The sequence below is a fragment of the Bubalus bubalis genome, chromosome 3 (assembly GCF_019923935.1).
Source record: "Bubalus bubalis isolate 160015118507 breed Murrah chromosome 3, NDDB_SH_1, whole genome shotgun sequence".
Lineage (NCBI taxonomy): Eukaryota > Metazoa > Chordata > Mammalia > Artiodactyla > Bovidae > Bubalus > Bubalus bubalis.
In genome coordinates this window covers 168218840-168236096 of record NC_059159.1, presented here as the reverse complement: position 1 = coordinate 168236096, position 17257 = coordinate 168218840, and the positions used below count along the sequence as shown (strand labels likewise).

Here is a 17257-nt window from a genome sequence, read left to right as displayed (position 1 = left end):
CCCGTTCTGTGAAGACTGCTCTGCTCAACTTTCCAGTGAGACTGAGGCTCAGAAAAGGACAGTGACCCACCTAAAAGCCCACAGCCAGTACACGACAGCACAGGAACCAGAACCCGGGCCGTCACCTCCAGAGCCCTGGTGGTCAGCAGGCTGCATAGTTGGTTAGCCAGGCTTTCTGTCATGTTTTGGGTGTGACTGGACTCAGCAGGCCAGCCCACTCCTCCACCTTTGAACTTGACTGTAATTGGAACAGCAAGGGAGGCTTGTTTCACACCCCTTCTATGTTTTGCACTCAGAAGCTATCAAAACTTTTGCTTCTTACCATGTGTCCTTCTGGAGTAGAGCTTATCAAACAAGGCATTGCAGTCATTATCTGCTCACTTATCTATTTCCCCAAACTGACTGCAAGTTCTTGAGGCCTTATCTGTGTGTTCCCAAATCCAGGCAGAAGGTTTAGCTCAGGGATGGAGCTTGACAATATTAGTAATAATAATTAAGCCAACAACAGTCCTCTATTGAATGTATTTTAATAGGTCCAGGACTAGATGACATATTTTACATATATCACCTTATCTAATCCTCACAACAGCCCATTTTGGTGAATAGTATTATTTCACATTAGAAGTATAAAAAACAGTCTCACTGAGAGAAGGTCACATCACTAGAAAGTGGCAGAGTAAGAACTTGAACCTGCCTGATTCCAGACATGCCCTTCCCTGGGTGAATCAGTGAATGAGTGCACGGCTCCTCCGTAGTTACCTGGATTCATCTGTTTATGTTCATGACTCAAAGAATAGGAGAAAAAAATCGGTCCTCTGAAAGATGCTTTCTGCCCCCCTCTCCATTCGTCCATCTTCAGAGTGGAATTTCCTACAGAACTTGAGAGGCCGTCCGAGGATGTGGAGAAGGATACTGATTTGTGCTAAATGCCTCCTATGAATTGTTTTCACTCTTCTCTCTCCCACACAGATGGAGACTTGCCAAACAGATGTAGGTATACGTTAGTCACCTACCCTCCAAGAGGCATTTATAATGGATTCATTCATTAATTTTTCCAAGAAGTAATTGAAGATCTACTGTGTACCATGTACCATTCAAATTTATTCAGAAATAAATAAAACCCTGGCCTTCCCTTCACTGCCTCTCACTGTGGAAATACGATCAACACATAATGAGATCTACTCAGGATTGGACCTGGGGCTTGGTCTTGGGTACACAGAGTTGATTAAGGATGCTCTCCAGGGGCACTCAGGTGATAAGAGGGTAGTTGGCAGACAGAAGGAGGAGTCGCTGAGGGTCCTAACAGGTGACCGTTTAACAAGCCAGAGACTGCAGGTTTCACAAAGGCTTGTTGAGAACTCATGACCCAAGAACTGAGGTTTAAAGGACTAGACAATCAGCAGGAGTTGGGCGGCGGTGGGGAGGGTAGTGCGGCAGCGCACAGGCATTTCATGCAGAGTGAACAACATGCGCGAAAGCACAGCTGTGTGAGATGGTGCGAGGGGCACTGGCGGGCTCACTGGTGTAGTTAGTTTATGCTTATACAACTGAAATGTGAGGCAGGATGTCGTGATTAGATATATATTTCACCTGGCCACAGATGCCTCCACGTTTGCCTTTTCCTTTCTGTTCTAGAATATTGGAGCTGGAAGGACTGTTAGACACCAGCTGATCTTATCTACTCGCCCCAAAATGGGGAGGGACCATGGTCAAGGTCACACAGCTTGAAATCTATAGGAGGAGAGCAGGGTGATCAGGAGAATTCTTTGGGAAACTGTACAGAGACCACCTCATACTTTAATGGAGGGAGTTTGGCAGCTTCACTATTACCTTGTATCTGATTTTTTTCAGGAAATAAGACCTTGCATTAATACCAAGGATTCTAATATTTCTTGAGACCCATAACTTGCAAACCATTATGGTCAGTATGTTCTATAATGCAGTGTCATGTAATCCTCCCCAAACCCTCTGAGTTAGGTGTTAGTAACCCAATTTACAGATGAGAAAACTGAGGAAACGCAAGCAACGGACCAGACACTCACAGGAAAGATAGAACAGCCAAATCCATGTCTGTCTGGCTCAATGTTCATTAGTTTTCTCCTTGATGAATTGCTAAAGGGTTCAGAATGATCACTGAAGGTTTCTGATCTGATCTAAAGATAATTAAGGAGATTAGAGCTGGATGGGGAGTGTGTTCCAAAAAGCTTCTGCATTTTCACTTTATTCCTTCGGCATTATCTTGGGAAATAAAATAGGGTTGCTAGTAGACACATTGTAAGTAGATGATTAGTTTAAAAGAAAAAAGTTTCATTTTCTATAATGGAACCTCCTTAAATAGGTCACTCTATATCTGTCTAGAGGCAAAGAGATAACTCTACATAAATATAGCCAACTATAGATACATAAAGATAGGTCTCAATGTATTTTTATACACATGGATACATAGGTACATGTATATAATATGTATATGCAAATCTTTGTTATGCATTTATCCACTCTAATTGTTCACAGGCGTAAACTTATTTCATTTGATTTTGTGCTGGGATCTTTCATAACCTTCTGGGAGCTTACCTAGGGAAAAGTTCACACACAGATAGATTCATCTCGGATGCAGTGACAGGATCCACAGCTCACCGTCATGCTGCACACTCTCTCTCTCCCTTTCCTGCCAATCAAACTCCAAGGCTTTCCATCCCATGGTGTATCTTATTTCTACCCCATTAGCTAACTACTCACTTCAGCTGCCCTAATCTCAGGTCTTATCATTTCTCCCTTAGGCCAGGCCTTCTTCCATCTCTGCACATTATTGAAAGAGGCAATTCTCTGTTGTTCCTGGCCATCCTGTAAGCATCCATGTAGGAAGCTGACAGATTTCCCAGCCTCTACCATTAAATGCCAGTCATACCTTTTACCCAGTTGTGACAACCAAAAATGTGTCCATTACCAAGTGTCTCTTGCAGGGCAAAATTGCCCCCCAGTCCAGGTCCTACATGATTATGAATGGCTAACTCACTGGTCTCCCAGGTTCTAGTCTCCCCACACAGTGTGATCGTGCCACTCTGTTGCTGAAAAAAAATAAGTCTCGGATCCTTAATGCCTAAAGACTAACCAGGCCTTTGGCAATATGGTTCTGGCCTGTGTCATCATCTAATTCTCCTCAAGGCCCAGTGGCCGTCCCCAGTCTGTGAGAGAGCGGGCCTGCAGTTTCCCTGGAAGCGGCCCTGCTGGGAGGCCTTGTCGCATGCATTTGCCACCTTATTGTGTGTTCTCAAGCAAGTCTGTCTCCTGAGCCTCTGCTTTTCCATCTGTGCTCTGGGTATAATCATCTCAGCAGTAGGGGAGCTTGAGCATCAGTAACTCTAAGACAATGTAGGGAATGCTAAAGCTCTAATACAAGCCAGAAAATGCTGAAGTTCCTGAAGTGAGGGTTGAGACAAAATATTCTGGGGATCCAGAAGGTAGAGCAATTCCTTCTGGCTAAGGCTGCAGATGGGGAAGCCCCCGAGGAGTTCCCCACAGAAAGTATATTGGAGGCAGCCTTGAAACCCGCCTGGTATGTCAGCTTACAGATGTGGAGGTGAGGGATAGCAGTGAGAGCAACCTTTCAGGCAGAGGAGATTCCAGAGCACCGAATAGGAACCGTGAGCTCCCAGGTGGTCGGATACTTGGCCTGGTGCCCACCCTACAGTCGGCACTCGGAAGAGTTGGGGGCACCGATGGGGGAAGCACACGTTTTGAGAAAGGTGTCTCAAAGCCATACATTTTGAGATTTAAGTGGTTGATGAACTTGAACTGTCACACTGCAGGACTTCCCAGCTTACTCGGTGGGGAGGGGCCTTGTTTCCAGCTGTGCCTTAGTTATAATAGAAGATGGGTTGAGAACAGTGAGGGAGCTGGAATAAAGCCTGGGAGGTCGTTCAGGCTGCACTGACATGGTGAGAGGCACTTGTGATGGGGCAAAGGATGGAGAGAAAGAACGTTTGGAGAAAGAAACTATTTTGTAGATCAAGCTATCAGGAGTCATGATTTCTTAGCGGCTTTGGGGAGTGCTGGCTGCATATTCTGCCTCCAAAGCCCATTTCAGGATGTTCTGTGATCTTGGGCAAGTCACTTTCACTCCCTGAGCCTGTTTCCTCATCTGTAGCACTAAGGGTTTGGACAGTTCTCTTATACTCCCTCCAGTTTATGCACAGTCTGAAGCCTGGAAGAAGACGTCCCAGAGAACTTGAAGGCCCAGCCCTTTTGCTGATTAACTGTCACCCAGCATATGGCCAGGAGAACCCCCAGTGGGTCAGCAGGCCTCAGCCATGCTGGGGCTAGCTGTTGGGACCAGACACAAGTGACGGGAAGGGAAGGACATTACTTGGGAGAATATGCATGTTCACAGCTCCGAGGATTAAAGGCCCGTGTTCTTATCACCGCCAAACAGAGTATTATAAATCCAGTCTTAGAATACCAAATCCTTTTGCGGCTTGGCCGTTGTGAGGGAATATTAAAAAGGCCGAAGACAGAAATAATCAGTTTCCGAATGACACATTGTCAAATAAAGCATTTCTCACATTATCCTTTTCTTTCCTTTCTCTGGCTCCTTCTCCCATGCCTGGATATTCTAACAGGAAAAATAGATAAAAATGGGGCCAGGCTCTATGGGGTTCTAAGTTTGACTTTTCAGAAGGCTCTCTCAGTGGGGTGGTTTTGAGGGTGCTTTGAATGTTTCACCTCTGCGTGTTTTTCCGTGTTTGATATCGTGTATGTAAGCAAACCAGCTGGAGGCTTGAGCACTGGGATAAAGGCAGAGCCGCAAGGAGGGGCCGTCCCAGGTCTGATAAGAGGTCCTCTGGACACTGAAGTCAGAGCTGGTACCAGGGCTGCCAGATTTACATTCCTCTGGCAAAGTCAGGGCAGGTTTTAGGCTTCTGGGTGTTCATTAAGCACCTTTCTGGGCCAAGCTCTAAGTTTTAGGCTGGATAAATGAAAGCTTAGAAACTCCAGTGGGAAAATGGTCAACCAGACTGTTAGGTTGTAGCAGTGGAGCTGGATAACTGACAGCCATGGGATTTGAGCAGTAGGAGGGCACAACCTCATTCCAGCTTGCAGAGGAAAAGATGCTCCCCGAGGAGGTAATGGCCAAGCTGAGATGGCTGGGTGCATTGAGATGAGCAGATGAAGATGAGTGTATCCGTTTCCCAGGCTGTCATAGTTAATCACGATACACTGGGTTTGGGGGCAGGTGCTTAAAACAATGGGAAATTATTCTCTTGGGGTTCAGGGGGCCAGAAGCCCCAGATCAAGATGCATTGGGGTCTGCTCATTTGGAGGGTCTGAGGGAGAATCTGAGAATATGTCCCATGCCTCCCAGTAGCTTCTGATGGTTGCGAGCAATCTCTGGTTTTCCTTAGCTCATAAAGGCATCCAGCCGGTCTCTGTCTCTATCACTATATGGCTGTGTGTGTGTGTGTGTGTGTGTGTGTGTGTCCCTTCCTTCCTTTTTAAAAACTTTAAATCTTATTTTAGAGTGTAGCCAATTAACAATGTCGTGATGATAGTTTCAGGTGCCCAGCAGTGACTCAGCCAAACCTATGCATGTATCCATTCTCTCCCCAACTCCCTTCCCACCCAGACTGCTGCATAACGTTGAGCAGGGTCCCCTGTGCTATTCAGTAGGTCCTTGCTCCTTCCTTCCTGTAAGGACACCAGTCCCTGGATTTAGGGCCCACCCAGTCCAGTATGCCCTCATCTCAATTAATCACAAATGCAAAGACTCTATTTCCAAGTAAAACCGCTTTCTGCAGTTCTGGGTGGGAACCGCTACAGGGAATGAGTGACTGAGAGCTCTGGACTGAGGGAGGAGCCCTTGGGGAAGCTCTCAGAGCATTGCAATCTAAGGGGACACTAACGACGTAGCACAACTCCTGGACTGGATATGAGGTAGGACTTGGGGGTAGGGGAGGCTTGAGAAGGAAGCAGAGACCTAGACACGAAGGGACTTGGGTGCCAGGCTGGGGATGTGGGCATTATTCTGAGAGTGGGAGGGAGCAGAGTCAGGAAAGGGCTTCAAGCGAAGGGGAAGGACATGGAAGGACTGGATTTGGAATGGAGGACTAGAGCAACTGAAGGGCCGAGGCCGGTGTTTATCGGTGGAGCCAGACCTTTCATCCTAATCTTTTATTGTCTTGTTTCGTCCTTAGCCTTACTTGATCTTTCACATTGGGACCAACCAGCACATTTTGTAGGTGAGCCTGTTGTAGCACAAGGAAGCGGACTGTCTTAGCCAGCTTGTCATGGCCAAGGGCAAGCAGGGACAGGGACCCCCACACCGGCCTGAATGCCCCAGCGATACCTGGTTACCCCATCATGTCAGTTTGCCCTTGACATCACCCACCCTCACCCAGGCCTGGCTCCACTGAGAGTGCTGAGACCCAGTGTCAGTAAGAGAAGAAGAGAAGTGGGCAGATCCTGCTCTAGAGAGACTCCTGGTAGGGAACATTCCAGAACAAATGGGAACACACACTCCTTCTCCCCTCTCTTTTCCACTTCCTGCCTGGCAGTTTAGTGAAATCTTCAGCCCCATAAGAAGAAGGTAAAAGTCATCACCCAAGGCTTGTGCTTTTTGCAGTCTCACAGAAACTGACCCCTAACCAACAGACTGGGATTTTTATTTCTGGGACTTGCTGCTGCTTCTCCGATCTTGTTGGTCTCGGGCTGCCCTAGAGGGAATACATTGTCCAAATCGGATTTGGCATCAGGTTGTCCCTGAGGCCAACAGGACCTCAGCTTGCCACCCCCTCGAGCCTCGGATTCTTCTTAACTTGCTTTCTAACAATCCACAGCCTTCTGCCCGCGTCCTCCTCTCCCTCCTGCACTCCCTGCTCGCCCTGCAGCGGTTTCTCCCCTGCTGGATCTGTGTTTGCTCTTGGCAGGCTGACTCAGTGGCTGCACACTCTGGCCCTGCCCCCCTTTCCAGCGACAGCTCCTGCTTTTGTTTGCTTGCCCTGAAGGAAGACCGCCGGGACGTGGGGGTCCAGACCCTCAGGAGTGGAGCAGCGCAGCGGCCTGGACCTGTCCTGGAGGATGGAGGCCTGACCCTGAGTCACTCTTCTGCTTTCTTTGGGTGGGACGTCCCGCTAGGACAGAGGTGGCCACACACTTCTCTTGCAACGTTTTGCTTGTGCACAGCACACTTCAGTGTGCAGGGGCCGTCACAGCACTGTCCCGATTTCATTTACACGACAACCTTGTGGGCGCCACGAATGAGTGTCGTGGGTCTCCATGTGCTAGGCCCTGAGCACCACACGTCACATCCATGAATTCACATCTAACCTCCCTGGGTAAGGACACTTTTTACACAATTTTGTGAATGAGAAAATTGTGATTCAGAGAGGTTCAGCCCTTTGTCCAAGATTGCCTAGTTTTTATGTGATAGCGTGAGATTATAAAGAAGTCTCTCTGATCCCCAGCCTTTGGCCCTACTGTGCGCTATACTATTCCAAGTAGTACCAAGTCCAGTTTACAGATGAGTGAACTGAGGGTCTGGAGGGCATCGAGGAAATCTGAGATCACACAGTGGGTGAACAAGGAAATTCAAGATCACACGAGTGAACTTGAATTCAGAACCTTTTCCTGCCTGCCCTGAGCCTAACCCACCACTGCTTTAGGGTCTAGGAAGGAAGGTAGGGCTGGTCAGTGGTGCTAGAAACATCACCTGGGCTGCTGCTGCGTCTTGGGTGAGGCCCCCGGAGCCCTTTAGGAGCCCAGCCTGGGGGGTGTCTGTTTCAGTGGGTCAGTGGCACTGTGAGCCCTTGATCCCTGGAATTCTCTTTGGCCCAAGTTTTCACAGTGAAATCCTGATCTAGAATGGAAGCCATATGGCCATTGGATTAGCTGAGAGCTTAGCTGGTGGGAGCAAAGATCAGGACAGGCTGGGGAATGAGGGTCAAGCAGCCTGTACCCCAATAAAAGGGTTGGAGCCACTGGCTTGGGGCTACATCAAATGAGTCGGCAGATCATGAAGCTAAAGTTCCCAAGCTCAGCTTCCATCACAGTGGAAGGAGGGAGGTGGGGGGTCTCCCTCTGCTGCCTCCTCCTGGGGGTTCTCTGTGCTGGGGAATCTGTGTCTGAAGTTGCCCAGGTAAGTTGAGGAACCAGAAGTGAGGCTGATTACACCTTGAGCACCTGGCCCTTCCCACCCCAAGCAGAACTGTGAATCCATGATGAAGTTCAGCCACACTACCTGCGTCAACAGCCTCCTGCCTTTGGGCCTCTTTCCTCACATAACATAGGACAGGGATGCCTAACACGCACAGGTGTGAAGCTAAATGAGAGAGCATGTCGAAGTGTTCAGCTTCCCTGGTGGCTCAGATGGTAAAGCATCTGCCTGCAGTGCAGGAGACCTGGGTTCGATCCCTAGGTTGGGAAGATCCCCTGGAGAAGGAAATGGCAACCCACTTCAGTACTCTTTCCTGGAAAATCCCATGGACGGAGGAGCCTGGTAGTTTACAGTCCATGGGGGTGACAAAGAGTCAGACATGACTGAGCGATTTCACTTTCACTTTTCACTTTCACTGAAGTGTTTGGTCTACATTGAGAAGGGTTTGGGAATCCATGACAAGTTTTGCAGAATGAGCATCCTGGGGCAGAGGTAAAATCGTGTGTTACTTGTTCAGTTGTGTATGACTCTTTGCAGCCCCATGGACTATATATAGCCCACAAGGCTCCTCTGTCTGTGGAATTCTCCAGGCAAGAATACTGGAGTGGATAGCCATTCTCTTCTTCAGGGGATCTTCCCAACCTAGGGATGAAACCTGGGTCTCCCACACTGCAGGCAGATTCTTTACTGTCTGAGTCACCAGGAAAGCCATTAGGGGCAAAAGATCAATCATTCGTTTATTCATTCAGCATTAAATATGTACTTCCTGAATGCTGTTGGCAATAGCAGTAGCTGTGAGCAGTTACATGTGCCCCACACAACACTAAGTACTCTATGGGCATCTCACTTAGCCTCACAGTGATCCATTGAGGTGCTACTGAATACCGCCTTCATATAACCCATGAGGAAACCAAGGCTCTGAAAGGCAGTGACCTAGTCGAGGTCACACAGCCTCTAAGTAGGAGAACCTGGACTAAAACTGTGTCACTCTGAGGTCAGCTCTTGGCCTCTGTGCACAATACAGGAGTTCCCCGAGGTGCTTTATGAGCCGATCCTGCACTGCATGGGTGACCTGGGAGGGTAGTTGGGATTTGATGGGGGAAGAGAGCCAATATGATGTGATACGGTAATTGCCTGTTTACAGGTTGGTTAAGCCTCATCTTTCCCAGGTCAGTTTTGGTTCTGGGTATGAGAACAGGGCCACACACCCATAATTGGAGTGGGCAGAGTGGGGATGAAGGGCTCTGGGAGCAGGGAAGGTCTGCAGGGAGGGTTACAGAGAATGAAACATCCAAAGATGAGAAGGGGTGAATCAGGCAACCATGGAGTAAAAAGTCTTTACTGCAGAGGCTGCCTTGAGACGTGCCTACTGAATCCTGGATTTGAAAACCACATTTTCCCTTCCCTTCCTGGGGTTCCCTTTTTCTTTGTGCACCCTCACCATCTTTCTCACTTTTCCTTCCCTTCCCTTTGGGCTGTAGAGTCGCTGTGCAGTAGCCACTGGCTACACAGTTAAGAGCTGGGTTCACATTCCTGCTCCACCACATTTTGGCTTTTTATTCCCAGCTGGACCTAGGGTCAAAGCCTGTGTGACTTTAAGCAATTACGTAACCTCTCTGACTTTTCCTCATTTCATTTATGGAATGGAACCTATAATCCCTTATCACAGAGGATTGTCTTGAAGATTAAATAAAATAACATTAAAAATAGTAAGGGGTGGGTCTGCTGTTTTTTGTATGAAGTGATAGGGTTCTTCTTGCCTCCTTTTTCTCCTCACTCATTTTTCTTAGCATCTCTTCCGTCCACACTCCACCCTCTGTCGCTTGCCTTTCTTATCTCTGATGCAAAAAAACTGACAATACCACATCACACATGACTTCTAGACCTAGAACAGTCTCTATTATATGTTCTGTGGAGGAGAAAGGGGTGTGTGCTTATTTTTCTGGGGCTCCAGTGGTGCCACACACACACACATTTCATGCACACTTGACAGACTGTGCCCACCCACACACAGAAATACATATACTTAGAGCTTTGTTTGGTTTGTATATTTACTTCTGAGTTCTGACATCCAGAGAAACCTTCCTGGGGATCCCACAGTAACTCATTGCCAGAGTCAAAACAGGGCTAGCCATGCCTGCAACCCTGGCCACCTCCAAGCCCGCTCGCCACCCACTCCCCATGGAGGTGATGAATTCTAGCTTAGAGAGCTGAAGGACTGGAAAAAAAGAATCATGATTTTTAGTCCACAGGACGGCTGAATCATTTTAGTAAATGATGTTCTTCTTAGCCTAAACAGGTATGCTTAACCGCAGTCATCTCCCCACCAAGATAATCTGTTCAGGGTTAGTTAACATCTGTCATCTTTGCTAGATGTTATACAAGTGGTTTTCAGAAATTGCCCTTGCCTTTAATGAGTTAAGGCAGAATAATCAGCCAATGGGTATGGTCGAAAGAATACAGGTTTTAAAGCTAAAAAGCCAAACACATACACACACACTCTCACACTCACACTCTGAGGCTCAGAGCTTGCTCTGCTACTCAGCATCTGAGCTTCAGAGTCTCTTGATTTCTTTACCCCTCTCCTCCTAACCACAGGCATGGTCCTCCCCAACTCTTGGGGTTACACAGCAGGGACTCCACATAGTGGCCTGGAATCTCCCAGGCAGAAAGCACAGTATATACAGAAGAGAAGCAGCTATCCAAGGGGCTAGTCCTGCTCAATGGAGATGCTTCTTACAGAGTGAAAGAAGGCAGGCGAGGAGAATACAGATCTTCCACCTGGGCCTTTGACAGGTGCTCTGGGCAACATAGATGGGCTTTAGAAACACCCCTGGCCTGGAGGAGCTCACGGAGCAGAGTATTTCATGAGTCTCATGAATCATGTAAGATCCATTTGTAAACACTTTACCTATTTCAATTTAATGTATGGTATGCAGACTCAACCAAATATTTAACAGTTGGATGTATTAGAGAAAAATAAACTGCAGTGTGCCTTAAATTCCTGATGAAAGGAGCCCTAGAAGAGCGCATGTGTTCATTCATTCATTCAACAAATATTTATGAAGCACCTACTTTGTCCCACACGCCCTGTGGGTAATCAACATTAAAAAGGCTAGTGTATAGATGATACAGAAATTGTTTGACTTGTGTATTCCTAGCAGGATGGAAGAAAGACTGCTGTCCCTTGAGCCCTCCGTGGATTCTTTCTAGAGAGGAGGAAGCAAGGCTGAGAGGGTGTGTTCAAATGTCCTGGGGTCACTCAGCTGGTGAGAGGCAGAGTCGGGACTCAGACACTCTAGATGTGAAGCCACCACCCTAGTATTTAGCGGCATGCATCTCTCTGACATGCTCATCACTCAGCTCATTTGTTCCTCGTGGGGACTTCCTGAAGAAGGAAGGGCAGGGGTTCTTGCTGACCATTATACAAGTGAAAAGCAAGGCTCAGAGAGGTGAAGCAGTTTCTCCAAGGTCACACAGCTTGTTGGTGAGAAAGCCAGGTTTGGAACCGGTGTCACTCCGCGGGCTCCGGAGGCTCCGAGAGCCAAACCCAGGGATTGTGGGCTGCGTGTGGTGGACAGCGACCCCTCTCTGGCACTCCAGCCCAAAGAACAGGGGTCCACTTGCGTGTCCTTCTTCCCTCCCGCTCCAGGGTGGCCTCATTGCCCTGCTGTTGCTGCTGCTGGTGTTCACGGTGGCGCTGTACGCCCAGCGGCGCTGGCAGAAGCGGCGTCGCATCCCCCAGAAGAGCGCCAGCACGGAAGCCACCCACGAGATTCACTACATCCCGTCGGTGCTGCTGGGCCCGCCGGCCCGGGAAAGCTTCCGCTCCTCCCGGCTGCAGGCGCATAACTCGGTCATCGGTGTGCCCATCCGCGAGACGCCCATCCTGGATGACTATGACTACGAAGAGGAGGACGACCTGCCCCGGCGGGCCAACCACGTCTCCCGTGAGGACGAGTTCGGCAGCCAGGTGACTCACAGTCTGGACAGCCTGGGCCGACCAGGGGAAGAGAAGGGTGACTTCGAGAAGAAAGGTGAGTCTTGTTGCATCCCACCTTCCTGCGGGGTCATTTTAGCGAGCTGGGGAGAGGCGCAGGAGCTGGATGGTAGGAGAACACAGGAAGTGTTTTCTGGGATAAGCCATTTTTGACTTATGGCCAACTTCTGTTGGGTTTTCAGAGTTTCTCTCTTCTTGATTCTTTGGTGGTGGTGAGGGGGGCAAAAAATAAGACTGTCAGTATTCTTGGAATTAGAGTTTTTAGGAACGTTAGAAGTTATGTAGTCCAGCATCTTTTAGTGTTTCTTGATTGCCTCCCTGGCTGGCCTTCTCACTACTCAAGAGAGAGCTCATCTCACTTGCAGACCCTATTGTTGGAAGGTTTTTCCTTAGACTGAGTTGCAGTCTGTTTCTCTGGCTCTACATATCAGAAACTGAATCTGAAATTTCCTTCTCCAAGACAGCTCTTGAGAAATATGACAACAGGGAGAAAAAAAGGCACCTGGTAACTTTTAGAAATCAATATCAACAAATAATCCCAGTTTCTTCTGCCGCTCTGATGTGACATATTTTCAGACATTTCACCATTCTGGTCACTGGCCTCTAGATGGAGATTCTAATTTTTCAAGTCTTGGAGTGTAACACCAGAAGTGACACTCTCTTCCTCAATGTGGGAATGCTCCTGTGTTGAGAAAAATGCAATTTTCACCTCCTTTTTGCCTGGTGTTATGCTTCTGTTCATGCAGCTTGAGTCACATTTGTTTTTTTGCAGCTGTTGCTGACTTGTGGTTGACTTTTTGATGATTAAAACCTCTCTCTCTTTTTCATATATGCTATTGCAAAGACCCCTTCTCATTGTTCTGTTGGAGGACGATTGATTATTTGGACCTGAGTACAGGATGTGCTTATATTTGTCTTTTTTCAGTGTCTATGCCTCCAGTTTGTTTATAGATGAGATTTGGCTATTTTTCCTTTAGGTAAATGCTATGGAATTACTATTCTGCCTTTTCCCCCCATATGGTCTTTATGACCCTGGTGATGGTGATATGTTCAAGGTTTGGCCCAGAGGCTCTAGTGTTAGAACTACTCCTGTTTGTGAGCCAAGAGAACTGCTCGGACCAGTCCTGAGCTGTGAACTTAACATTCTTTCCTCCTGCACTCAAGGTCCTTCCTCTCAGATCCATCTTTCCATGATGCTCAGTGGAAAATAGGAACTTTAGGAATTTCTTAAAAAGGAGACATTTTTGTCAAGCTTAGAAACCTAGGGAGGGAAGAGAGTGGTACAGTAAGTAAGAGAACAGTTTTGGAGTTGTTTGGACCTGAGTTCAAATCTTGTCTCCTTTGTTTGCTGAACGACCTACAAAAATGGAAATTCAGTCTTCCAAGTCTCAGACTCCTCATTGAAGGATTTTTGGAAGGATTAAATATAAAAATCAATGTATACCAAGTACCTAGCACAAGGCCTAGGATATGGTACCTGCCGAATCCCTGAGAGCCGTCTCTGTAGACCTCAGGCCCTCGGTCTTCGCTGGGTTCCTAAGTTGCTCCCTAATCCATCTCCCTGTTCCCTGCCTGCCTCCCTCTAGGTGCCAGCTGCCATTGTTTGCTCAGTGCCCAGGAATGTCCACACCATTTCCCTTCTCCGCCGTGATCTCTTCTGTCTTTGAACTGTTGGTTTACTGACAGTCTCCTCAATTCTTCACTTTGTCAAACATTATTTATCATTTTTTGTGTGACTTTTCATCTTAGAACAAGAACAGTCTGCATTGGTTTCATTCTTCACAGCACTGCCTAGCACAGTGCCTCTCGTGTAAAGAATGTCCAGCGAATGTCAGAGAAGAAAGATGGCCCAAGAGACTGAGGTTATTCAGGAGCCATGCCATCAGGTCATAGCACCCTGCTTCTCTTGTCTAAAGAAGAAAGTCACTTGGACATGACAAAAGCATCATCCCATTTTCCTAAATGTGGACTTTTTGCAGCCTAATTTATTAAGCCCTACTGTGTTTATATGGAAAATGGGTGAATTAGCAGCCAGTTTGCCTATCTCATGGGCTTCCCTGGTAGCTCAGATGGTAAACAATCTGCCTGTAATGCAGGAGACCGGGGTTCAATCCCTGGGTCAGGAGGATCCCTGGAGAAGGGAATGGCTACCCACTCCAGTATTCTTGCCTGGAGAAGTCCATGCATAGAGGAGCCTGGTGGGCTACAACCCATGGGGTCGCAAAGAGTTGGACACGACTGAGTGACTAACTTCTTCTTCTGCCCGTCATAGTTTTGCTGTGGGGCTCAAATAATAAATGCATTGCAAACCCCGAAGAAGTTTCCCCAGAGTGGGATTTGTTTTTCACACTACAGTCTTCCCCAGCCTGGCCAAGAGGAGAGGTCTACAGCCTCCTTCAGTTCCTGGAGTGGGCTGTGATTACTTTTAGCTTATCACTTACCACTGTTCAATAATAATCAGTTTCTCTTTCCGTCTCCTACTCTAGATGTAGAGACTTTTTTTTTTAATTTATTTCTTTTTTTTATTGAGGTATAATTAACATGCAGTCTTGCATTAATTCCAGGTATACAATGATTCAGTATTTGTCTGTGTTGAGAAATGATCACCACAATGCCTAGTTAACTTCCATGGCCTCACAGCATGACAACATTTTTCTTTTGATGAGAACTTGACTCTCTTAGCAAATTTCAAATATACAATAGAGTATTATTGACTCTAGTCATCATGGTCTGCATCCCAGCCCTGTGACTTTTGAAAGCAAGGGCAGTTTCACTAATGTCCAGCACAGTAACTAATGCCTAATAGGTGCTCTGAAAATGCCTGTTGGCTGAATGATTTGGTCAGTTGAATAAATCCAAGCGTTGGCTAGAGCCCCAAGTTCTCAGTTCCAGGCCTTGAGCTATCTCACTGTCCTCAAATGTGGGGACTCTAGAAACCAAAATGTTGACCGAGGCCATCAGTAGTGATGGCCAGAACCCAGCAGAGAGCAGCCCCTGGTTGAGGGTTAACCTAGAGTCTGTTATACAAAGTGGAGTAAGTCAGAAAGAGGAAAGCAAATACAGTATACTAAAGCATACATATGGAATCTAGAAAGATGGTATTGACGAACCTATTTTCAGGGAAGGAATGGAGGCACAGAGGTAGAGAATGGACTTTTGGACACCACGGAGGAAGGAGAAGGTGGGACGAATGGAGAAAATAGCATCAACAAATCAGTTCAGTCACAGTTGTGTCTGACTCTTTGCGACCCCATGGACTGCAACATGCCAGACTTCCCTATCCATCACCAACTCCTGGAGCTTGCTCAAACTCATGTCCATCGAGTCGGTGATGCCATCCAACCATCTCTTCCTCTGTCATCTCATCCCACCATCTCATCTTCATCCTCTCTCTATATATATATGTCTTGTGTAAAATGAATAGCTGATGAAAAGTTGCTGTGTAACACAGGGAGCCCAGTCTGGAGCTCTGTGATGAACTAGAGGGGTGGTATGAGGGGTAAGTCGGGCTCAAAAGGAAGGGAACATATGTATAATTACGGCTGATTAGTGTTATGGGAGGGGGGGGAACAAATCAGTGTAAACATTATTTTAGAAAGAAATTCCAGTAAGCCTCCTGGGAAATGGAAGCTGCAGCCTGACCCATCCCGGCCTCTCCCAGGGCGTGGCGGAGTCCAGGTGAGAGCCCCGACCTCTTGGCCAGAGAGCACCCCGGCTGTTGATAGCTATCGTGCTCAGTGGCCCATGTGGCATCGTGCTGACTGCCCATTTCACTGCGGGTGGGGCCTTCCAGGTCTTGTGTTCCTTAAAGAGAATCCCCAGGCTTGCCCTTTCAGTTGTCAGACGTATCCGATATTCATGTGCGCAAACCATGCGTTCCTGATTCGTGAATGACAGAGCCTGCGCAGGGGACTGAATCATGCTGGATCCAGAGGATACAGGGATGCACTCCTGAGAGAGGGGAGGTGCTCTGATCTCCTCTCCTCATTGGGTCCTGCAGAGTCTGCACACTCCCAGCTTCACACTGCAGCACATCTTAAAGATAACTTCGTCCCTTGTGCTTTCTTTCACGCAGAACTCTATCTAAACGATAACAAAACCAGACGCTTATTTTCTGAAATCAACTTCAGATGAGACGCATGCAAGAGAAATCTAAAGAGAACGAGTGGTGAATGCATGAGAAATAAGACCCAGTCCTTGTAAGGCGGCCTGGTGGGGTGGGGATGAGCAGGTGGACTCAGGGCCCTGCTCTTGTCTGCACTGGCTGCGTGGTCCTGGTGAACCTCTTCGCCACCTGCAAACTCATGCCTTCATCTCACCCATTTTCATCTGATCATGTTATTCTCTGACTGTTTTAAAATGAAGTACAGTCAGGAATAAAACCAAGCACTTCATTTAATATTCTACCCAGCTGCCCTTAGATCTGATAAGGGTGGGGAAGGAAGACGTGTGGGCAAGAAGAAAGTAGGAGACGCATTTTCCCTGGGTCCAGGCAGGATACTACTGGTCACCCTGTCCATGCGAAGGTGGTGGCTAGGGGCTGTGGTTGCTGTGCTGTGGCCTCTGAGCTCCTGGGACCTCCTTGCCTGGACAGAAGAGGGACAGTTCTGCTGGCAGATTGTGGAACATACAGCAGCAGCAGCTCAGGCTGAATATGCTTCCTGTTGCCTTGGGTGGTTCTTGGAGAGACTCATTAGATTCTTTCTTTCTGGGGGGACCTGGGAACAACTATAGGAGAAGGCAGTGGCACCCCCACTCCAGTACTCTTGCCTGGAAAATCCCATGGGCGGAGGAGACTGGTAGGCTGCAGTCCATGGGGTCACTAAGAGTTGGAAACAACTGAGCAACTTCTCTTTCACTTTTCACTTTGATGCACTGGAGAAGGAAATGGCAACCCACTCCAGTGTTCTTGCCTGGAGAATCCCAGGGATGGAACAACTATGTATTTTGTCCAGAGCAGACAGGTATCAGGAGCTGGGCAAGTCCTATAAAAGTCATTCCCAGAGGGGATGAAATGATATTGCTAAGGGCTAGCCCCACCTACACCTCTCACATTTAAAATTTGTCCTTAGATTCAAACTACTTCATCATATTTGAGCACCTCCTGTTAT

The 17257-nt window shown here is 47.7% G+C and overlaps 1 protein-coding gene across 12 annotated transcripts in view; it reads left to right on the top strand.

Moving 5' to 3' along the window:
* ASTN2 (astrotactin 2) overlaps window positions 1-17257 on the top strand; it is a 1030196-nt gene that overhangs the window by 213907 nt on the left and 799032 nt on the right. For all 12 annotated transcript variants that reach the window (XM_045165169.1, XM_045165168.1, XM_045165167.1 and 9 more), the window contains exon 3: window positions 11799-12183. In XM_045165169.1, the coding sequence (XP_045021104.1) occupies window positions 11799-12183 (385 nt within the window). The remainder of the gene's footprint in view (window positions 1-11798; window positions 12184-17257) is intronic.